Below are 9,950 nucleotides of genomic sequence, written 5' to 3'. Positions count from 1 at the left end.
CAAGACTAAGTCTAGTATTAGAGCTTAACAATGATAAACAATACTGTAACAAAACTTTCACTAGTTATCACTATAATTATCATTCTCATTCTCATCGTGATTATTGGTCACATTCTAGGCTGTGGCAGCGGTATTAATAGCTGTGGATGTGGCAGCCAGAGTAGGATTCAGTGTTACTTGCTCGTCTCTGGTGTGTCATAGCCAGTGTTCCTCCTGCATGTGGTTAATGATTAGTGCTGCGCCGGCCTGTGATTTACTTACAAGCCATTGGAACAGCTTCTTTCAATCACAGAGCAGGAATCTTTCATGTAAGACTAGCAAATTCACCTGAAGAGGCAAGAAAATACATTCTGGTATTTATCTTAAAATGCTGCCTAACCAGCAGGTGTATCTGCAGTACTACAGTATGGGAAATGTGAGCACACTACATTTTTGTAACAGATGTTTTCCTTCTAAAACGTTTTGTTCTTTGCCATTTTAACTTGAGAACAGAATGAAAAAAAGAAACCATTACAAAAAAAGGCAAACATATCATGATTGCAGCAAATTACATCTTTTAATGTAAAACATCAAGTCAATTTGAAATCCTCAATTTCTAAAGCTACTCTTGGTGAACCTTAGCATGATCCAAAATTTCATTGTTTAAATTAAGTTCTGGAACCCCTTCTCAGGAAGTGCATTTTCATTTCTTTCCTGAAAAACAACAAATAAAGAGCAATTTAAAACACATATTAACATTTTAAAAAGTGTTTATAGCTTACAAAACTATTCTATAATCTGCACATTTACTTAAAAACATGCATAGGTACAATAATTTTAAGCAAATTACAAGGATAGTTTATGTTCATCAAAACCTTTCTTCAACTGTGTAGAAAAGAACTCTCAAATATTTTTTTTCCTCTTGAACTACAGATAAATCACAATTTGTTTTTTAAAAATTGAATCGGACTGATTTAAAAATCTCCCCAGATGTTTTAATGAAACGCCAAACATGTTAGTTTCCATTAATTGCCAAAAGATTCCCCCTGAAGAAAGCTGGTGCTTTGTTAGCTGATTTTATAAAAAAGAGTCTATATGCAGTACTAATCAATTCTTGAACAATACCCAAACTCTGGAAAAAATAAGTTAAGATCACTTTATTAGCCCTTTACAATTTCTTGCAGTAGGAATTTGTCTTTTTCACATACCCCAGCTGGCGCTCTCCATGAGACACACAGACAGGGAGAGAGAAGCTTGGGGTTAGTGTGCAGGGTCAGCCATTGCACAGCGCCCCTGGAGCAGTTGGGGTTAAGGGCCTTGCTCGGGGGCCCATTGGAGTAGGATTCCTCTGCCAGCCGCAGGATTTGAACCGGCAACCTTACGGCCACAGGCGCAGATCCTTAGCCACAAAGCCACCACACCGCCCTTGTTGAGTTACTGCTTGAGTCTTATATGAATCGTTCTCATAGTTTACATTTTAATTAATTAACATCAAAAATTTGTCACCTATATAATTTCTGTACTATGAGTCACCTGATGGTCCATACCAAGAAAATACAAAACACTGAGAGCAATTACTGAACAGAATCTGCACATTTCTTGACAATATACCAACACTGACTTGAGTAGCATGTCACCTGCCAAGGCATTCAAGTTTTTTTTCAAGTTTCCAAATCCATAAAAACTGTAAAACAATAGGATTTCCATTCTAAAATGATAACACGTGGAAATCAAAAGAAAACAAGCCGCACATGAATATCGTGGAGTCAAATTGGCACTTAAACACACACCCTTTTTTACTGCAATCATGAAAACATGTATGCAATTTGGCACGTCACATTTAATAGAATTTGTAAAATGCAGAAAATAAAACTGAGGCCTTTTGTATTCCTCAACAATGGAAATCTGGCAAACTTCTGTTGTGATGATGACATTAAAGACAAAACCTGATTCAAGGTTTTAACATTAAACGAACAATAGGGAACACATTTTACTGTCTGTACAATATAAATCCTTTATTCTCCGAAATCCACCAAAGAGTGAATTTAAGACGATCCATACAGGTCAATGTTCTTCGGCTGTGTTTCATCATACCTGAAAGGCTAAATCAAAACCCAGTGGTGTATTAATCCCTGCCATTACACTCACACACGACACTCAGCCCTCAAGGCAGCATGGAAATTCAATTATGGCACTGAATCATCTTAGAAACCTGAAAACAATGCACCCGTAAAACACATTAACTGACTTTCATGTGGCTCATTGATAATCTGACTTTCTTCAGATTCTTGTGTTTAAACTCCATTGTTTAAATTTCAGTGTCGCAGAACCTTTAAACGATCTGATGTGAAAAAAGCATCCTTAGCTAATCCAGTGTCAAAAGCATCCTTATCTTTTGAGTCACTTGTGTGTCTTCGGCTGCTTCCTGACAACACACAGGGAAGGAATTCTCAAGGGCTGTATTGTATTAGTGGAACGGGACAGGAAGCCCTGTGGTCTCTTCTCTGATGCATGGCATGAAATAAGGGGCTCGGCTGGGTAGAGCAACATGTGAGAAATTTGCCAGAAAGTATTAATGTTTATGAGCCAGCAAGAAAACATTTCAAACGCACATAGAAGAAAGGCCTGCGCTGTATCAGATGAGAGGAAAAAAACGTTCTTGACTGTGGCAAAGATTTAATTAGATTTGACATCTAGAATACACTGCACTTTCACCCTCTCAAAGAACCGGATCCTCACAGCTGATCTGGGATACAAGACGTGAGAAAAGCGACATATGGAAAGTGTAGTCATATAGTCGTGGTTGCGTTCAAAAGCTAGGAATGAGGCTATCCCATAGAGAATAGTTAACACTTTCACATGTATGACCGGGGTAGACAAAGCAGCTGGCCACATCAGGCAAGGGACTGCATTAACATTTCTGTTCTGCTGATCTATTTTATTAACCCTGGTCTCTGTTATGCTGCTGCTGCTGCTGTACCAATCGGAACCCACCTGGGAGCTTGAGCCACTTGGGCACTTTGCTGGGATCAGTCTTAACTGGTTTTGGCGCTTGGCTGTTAGTCTGTGGCTGGGGCTGGTCTGCCGCTGTGCTCTTCTGATTGGCCGGCGCGTTTGAATCCAAGGGGGGCGGAAAAAACTCTTCCGAATCCGCTGAAGTGGATGATGGGGTCGGCGACCTGGGCATGCAGCTGGGAAAGAATACAGAGCACAAGGAAAGGACAATTAGGCTAAGGGCTTTGCTATTTTTGGACACACTCCCCCAGCCCCTTTACACCCTAGTCCTGTGGCCTATGCTACCAGAGCTCAGGCAATAACAATAAGTAATCCTCTTACATAACCCTGCCACAGATCACACAAAGAGAAACTGTTAAATTAGTATTGGACAGCTTCTAAAAATACATCCCAAGTCTCGAGTGACGTCAATGGCGAAAGGGACTATCTTAGTTTCAAGGAGGTAATAGCTGACCCCTGGCACAAGGGGGTCTGTGAAGAGCTTAAATTATAGACCGATCAAACACACCGATATTAACATAGTACTGCACCAGCTTCCTTTTCCAGTGCTGATGAAGCTTAAACCTAAATGTCATGTGCAGGAAATCTCGGAGGTGCGGCCCTTGTTGATATTTAGGCATGAGTGACTAATAACTAAAATCCCTGCAACAGGCCAAGGTGGGTGGGTCACTGGTTAGTGATGCAGAATTGCACACAGTTATTCCTAAAGTGGTAGCTCTGCATCGGCCACAAACATTTATACAGGTTTATGGGAAGAGAAATATGAACGTGTGTTCACAAACGCTGTTCACTGATACTACAATAAGCCTAAGGTACTTATCAAATCTTTCTCAAAGTTCTCAGAGGGAGTATCGTTCTGCAGAATTACTGTATCTCTATGAGTGTGTTGATACTAAATTCTAAAGTATGTGCTAAATAAAAACTATAGTATACTTTCTGGGATCAAGTACCAAACACTGCATTTATCTGAATTAGAGAAAACTTGAACTGTTTTAACTACTGAAAATGTCGTGGTTTAAGAGTACAAAGGTCAGTGTAACATTTATCTTGCAGGAACTTTCTAGGTTTTATTGTGGACCACCTAAATGCACTCAAAGGACCCCAGGTGGACTACAGACTCCAGTGCTCTAATTCTTTCAATAATCTACCTGATAATGCACTTGGAAAACTCTTCAAGTCAACCTGAAAAAATGTATATATTCACCTCATCCTCAAATCCCCCGTTATGTGCTTTAACTACCCCCATATATCTCTCTGATGGTGCCTGAACTGTACAGCACTGTTAAAAGGGACCTCATTCCTTAATTCCACCAAATATGCAAGGAAATTTCAAAAAGGTGGAAGTGCAAGAAAAACGCACAGGAGGACTCCTGCGGCACCTCTCTGACACAAAGCAGAGTAATGACCTTTTGCATTTGGAAGGCTCATTTTAGACATCATAGGTCAACTATTTGAGGTCCTCATTATTAAAAGTTTCCTGTACTCTGTGTTCTATAAATATAACCTAATCCCTTAAACTATGCCTTCAGCAGCAGCAGACTCTTATCTCGCTATAGTGTCCCCATTGCTTATTGGTTTGATCTCGCAGGATGTGTGGAAATAACTTTGCAGCTCAACATTTTGGGGATATCATTATGATGCACAACCCGTTCTACCCAGATTACATGAAGAAGTCTGGGTTAAAAAAGTTTGATAACCATACGAAAAGTGAATAAGATCTTATCACAGCAGTGAATGCATTTTATGGTTTTCCACTAAGAAATGTGATGTTGACTTGTATTGGTGTGTTTTAAGAATGTTTATAATATATATTTCTTCCATAAACAAGATAAAACATTTCGAGCAACTACTGTAAGAATGTATGCAAAATGGTATTTATATGCTAGAAGTCATGTGATCTATTCATCTCCCAGAAAAATTCCTTTTATTAAAATATTCCGCCTAAATGCCCTTTTAAGCTATTAGAAGACAAATGTAAAGGAAGTCACTGGAACTACTTTGTGTGGGAGGAAGCAGGAAGAAAACCTAATCGATGAAAAATTCAATGATGGGAATCAGATCCGTTAGAATTTTGCACTTGCATTGACACCCATGATATGAACTAATATTCAGGGCTAAAGAAGACTTTTTTAAAAGCTTGAAACTAAGAACATACTCAAGGCAAGCACAAATGATGCATTTTTGCACATGTGACGCAAGGTGGGGCTGGAGCTGGCTCATTTCCAGGGCTGTGCTTATCTGAAACAAAGGTGGAGCTCCACAGCCCCCCGATATTGGTGTCCCCAGCCAGCCACGCGAAATTGACGTTCTGACTAGCTCCACGTTGTCAGTGACAGCTGCAGCACAACAGAAGGGCAGCATAAAAAGAAAAGTAGTTGCCAATTCTGACTTAAAAAATGAAGATTATATGAATCCGAACAGGGCGTCACGGTGGTGCAGTAGTTAGCATTGCGGCCCCGCAGTGCTGGGGTCCTGGATTCAATTCCTCGAGTTCTATCAGCAAGGAGTGTGCATTCCCTCCTGTCTTCATGTGGGTTTCCTCCCGCAGTCCAAAGACACACTGCTAGGTTAATTGGCCTCTGGGAAAATTGACCCAGGTGTGAGTGCGTGCGCCCTGCGGTGGACTGGCGTCCCGACCAGGGTGTATTCATCCTGCCTCGCGCCTGTTGCTTGACAGTCCATGCCCCCCCACAACCCTGTATCTGATCAAGCAGTTAGAAAATAGATGGACAGATACAGGTTAAAATCTATGCTATACTGTATTTTTGTTTCATAATAAATAATATTCTATTTATGGATATGCTACGTAATAATACTGTATGTGGAGCATAGCAACACAATGACTGAAACTAAGCAGGGTGTCCTCAATGCAAATGGGCCTGCAGCTTTCTACAGACAATATTGTTAGTTTGTAAGTGACAGGAAGGCGTTGTGAAGCCTACCCAGCTACAGCATCATCCGCCTGCTGAGGAGGAACTTTGGAATCCAGCAGCTGCTTCTGTAAATAATAATCTGCAAAACACCGGAAAAGAACACAGGCATTAAAAGACAATAATACTTGAGATATCCCTAGTGTAAACTGTATTTTGTTTTCTTTTTAATAACAGTATTTTAGGGTAATAAGTAATACTGATCTTTACTGTACATCTGTTTAACTCAAAGTATCAGAAAGGATTAAACACAGATCTAAGAGTGACGGGGGATGATTTCATTTTTTAAATCATTTGCTATTTGATGATTTTTCCCAGATACTAAAAAAAAATGTATTATAATAAATACGAACACTCAAAGACTCTTCAGTGCCTAAGACACTGGTAGCGTGTTTCTGTCCTGTTTGCCCACCACTTTGAGGAAAGCACACAGTGATGTTTCTCACTGGGTTTTCAATGGTGTGTGAGAACAGTGTCTTTCTCACAATAGCTCAGCTGCGTGGATCTCTATCAAGCTGGCACAGCAGTACCGAAAAACTGCTGTACTTTCTTTTGAAAGGCAAAGCAGGATTCATGGCAAGGGTGGTTACCAGGGGAGCTTAGAAAATAAGAAACCACTAACGCCAGGCTCAGAATGAAAGGAACATGATCAAAACCATTCACTTTAATATATATTCAGATGAAATGTCAGGCTGGATTTCCCCATTTTTCCTGCAATATGCCTAAGTTTTTTTCATCTACTAGAAAGCAGGCACAGAGTTGTTGTTTTTTTCTTTACATCCAGACTATGGACACTTGTGACATGTGTTCTACATACAGTATCTAACCAAATAAAATTGACGGAGAACTGTCTTGAAAGTGAGTGGATGCAGCAGGCCCATTACTACCTAGCCGGTAACAGTCTTCCTCTAAACTGTCTGTAGAACCAATTCCAAGAGGTCATTCCTGCCTCCAACGCGCCCCACATGTGGAGCTGAGATACACCACTTCAAATAGTAACCAATTTACTTAATAAAATGTATGGGGATTCTCCTAGAAAGACGGTTTCAGTACATCAAAGGACAAGAGTGCTGCAAGATTGAGAAAGTAAAGACTCGAGAGTGGAAGACATGCAATCTATGGTGTATATTCAGAAGGTGTGACATGATGAGGCTGCTTTGGTTGTAGCAAATTACCCTTTCAAAACCAATGTGGCCCTCAAATCCAATGGCAAAAACTCTGGGCAAGTGCATTAGCTTGTTAATTACCAGAGGTCGTTTTAGTGCTGGACACAGTGGTGAAAGGTTTTTACATGGATGCATCTGCTGAACGTTTCATTTTACATACACAAACGAAAAAAGGCTGATGTATTGCAACGTCAAGGCTTACACACCTGGAGGAAGGCCTGCAGAGGCTAACTGAATAGGTCCAGGAAAACCAATCAGCATGCATCACTACTACATCCACACAACCATATAAAAGAATTACACGTAAAGCCCTTTTCTTTTTAGTTGAAAACATTTTTTTAATAAATGAGGCAATTTACCTACCTGCCTTGACATCAGAGCCGAAATACACCAGGGCTGCTGGAAACAAATTCGCCTGAACAAGACAAGCAAAGAGAGTTATGCCACATGGCAACATGGATGTCTTTCAGATCAGGGGTTGATGAATGAGAGACACACTGCTTAGATAAAAGAACCAATTATAATAAGAAGTTACAATAAGAGGACACAAATATGAGACAATCCGATTTCAGGTATTGAAAGTTAGGAAGGGTGATTTGGTCAAACTTAGTACAGGCCTGCCTCCCAAAGGTGGCTAACAAAAATTCTTCAGCTCATGTAGGATGCTGAGAAAGGAACAATGCCACAGGGCACAGGATGGCCCAAAAGCCCACTTCTTCCAAAAAGACAAGTTTTCCCTTTCCAGGTCTGAAACCTAAGCCTCACAAGCATGAGAATGGATTAAATCCCAACAAGCTATAATTTAGAATGTCTTTTTTGAAAAAGAACAGAAATATGTACAATCTTCAAAGTGGTCCCTGTTCTTACCTCCGTACAGAAAAGAAAAAAAAAGCACCACCCCATTAAAACACCACTTCAATAGCTGGCTACCGCACCAAAGAAAACACAATGCACTGCCATTGTGATTGAAAGACAAAAAAAAAGCTTTTGAATTTGACTTATGGGGTTTTGTATTGTAAGGGAACAGGTCCAGTGTTTTTGTTTGAGATCAGAGCATGTCAGACAGCAGCAGTGATGTCATACTGATCAGCAAGCGGCGCCAAGGAGAGCATGCCAACTTTAACCCGCGGTTTGAATTTCAAGAGGTGGATTGCTCCTCTGATCTGGGTTCAGTCTACAATCCGCAGGCGCTACTTTTCCAGATTTAAAATGCTCAATTCGACTGAAGCCTGAGTTTACAACAAAGAGGACAGAGTTATACTCAGGCGTCTGATCCACAGTGACTGTGGTATTATACCACTAGTCTTGTGTTTCCAGCTTTCATCCTCCCCCTCGTGTGACGTTACTTAATGGTTAAGCTTCCATAAAATGTTTCTTATGGATCCTGTGCTTTTAATATTTTCAGAGGATGAAACGGAGCAGCTGTCTAAATATTGAGATTTCTTTATGTATGCACCCCATGAAAAACAGACACAGCAGAGTGAGAGATTAACAATCTTTTCAGTTAAAAAGGATTTATATAACTTTTTACTAAAGCACGGTCTTTAGTTTCACTTAAGGGGAAAACCAACAGTCATTAAACTGCATTTTAGACCATTACATGCAAGCACCATTTAGAAAAAAAAAGTTAGATTATCTAAAATGTGCAAAAATGATTACGTTATCGGGTTTCCCAGTACTGTGATCTCTTATTTATGAATTTATGACTTTTGAAAACAGCAACAAAGCAGAATTGCTTTAAAAACCCATGCTCCCTGGTTGCTCAGATAGGAAAAGTGCTGTTTTGGACAGAAGGCCGAGTCCTGCAGCAGGACAGACACTGCTGGTTCGAGTCAGGCTATACCAGTCGGTCTACCGAGACTGTTTCTCAACAGCACCACAGAGAATTGGCTGAGCGCCGCCAGTGTTGGGTGAACCTGAGCTGGGCAGGATATCTTTTGGTGATCCATGATTTACAGGCTTCCCTCTCTTGTTGGTGTGCACATTGCAGCAGGGAGCCAAATTATTTAACTAGCAATTCTGAAATGAGCGGCCACAAAAAAAAACAACCAAATAAATAGAATTCAAACATATTTTTTGGAACGCATCTTAAAAGTGAGTGATCTCCCTTAGACCTACTTCCTACCTAAACGGTGAAGCAAAAAGAATTACTGTATTTATTAAAACAAAATTCTGAATTTCACAATTATTTTTGGGGGGCTACATCTGTATTGACAAGATTTTAATGCTGTATTTTAATTAATGTGATAATACAACTGTAATTATAAGGTATTTTAAATTTAAAGCCATGAGAGGAATATTTACAGATTAAATATATTCCGCAAAGGAGCAAGAAAAGGTTTATTCCCTGCTGAAAAGAGAAGAAAAGAAACACAACGTTTCGGCTGTGGAGCCTTCTTCGGGTGTCACAGCCAAAACGTTGTTTCTTTTCTTCTCTTTTCAGCAGGGAACAAACCTTTACTTCTTCCTTTGCAGCCTACGCATGCTGATGCAGCCACCTACTTAAATATATTCTGTCTGTTAAATAGCTAAACAGGTAGCTACAAATCGCACTAACGAATTGCTATTTCTATTGCACTTAAGAGGTGAAGATTTTACATTGAAAAATTTAACGTTAAAAAAAATCTGAAGAAAATTGCAATGTACATAAGTTACCCCAATACGAACTCAAATAGATCCCACTTTTAAGAGAATTCCAAATCGAAAGCTAAACTCTGTTCATACTCGGCCCCCAGCTCCATGTGACTTTCTACAACTCCGCTGCCTCCCAGCCTTAAATTTTGGCGATACAAGAACAGAACCCAGAACCAGAACAAGGCTGATTCTGACAGAATATGCAAGTGGAGTGAAAGGATTTAAT

The 9,950-nt window shown here is 40.0% G+C and overlaps 1 protein-coding gene across 1 annotated transcript in view; it reads right to left on the bottom strand.

Moving 5' to 3' along the window:
* Positions 1-537: 537 nt before the first annotated feature.
* The window catches only part of aspscr1 (ASPSCR1 tether for SLC2A4, UBX domain containing), a 69,146-nt gene continuing 59,733 nt past the window's right edge, over positions 538-9,950 (bottom strand). Inside the window, exons 14-17 of the mRNA XM_088927670.1 lie at positions 7,454-7,505; positions 5,937-6,006; positions 2,974-3,170; positions 538-693 (exon numbers count right to left, since the gene is read on the bottom strand). Of these exons, the coding sequence (XP_088783796.1) occupies positions 683-693; positions 2,974-3,170; positions 5,937-6,006; positions 7,454-7,505 (330 nt within the window). The 3' untranslated portion in view covers positions 538-682. The remainder of the gene's footprint in view (positions 694-2,973; positions 3,171-5,936; positions 6,007-7,453; positions 7,506-9,950) is intronic.

This window comes from Atractosteus spatula, chromosome 11, assembly GCF_055471065.1.
Source record: "Atractosteus spatula isolate fAtrSpa1 chromosome 11, fAtrSpa1.hap1, whole genome shotgun sequence".
Taxonomy (NCBI): domain Eukaryota; kingdom Metazoa; phylum Chordata; class Actinopteri; order Semionotiformes; family Lepisosteidae; genus Atractosteus; species Atractosteus spatula.
The sequence above is the reverse complement of the archived record's forward strand: the minus strand, read 5'-3'. Positions and strand labels throughout refer to the sequence as shown.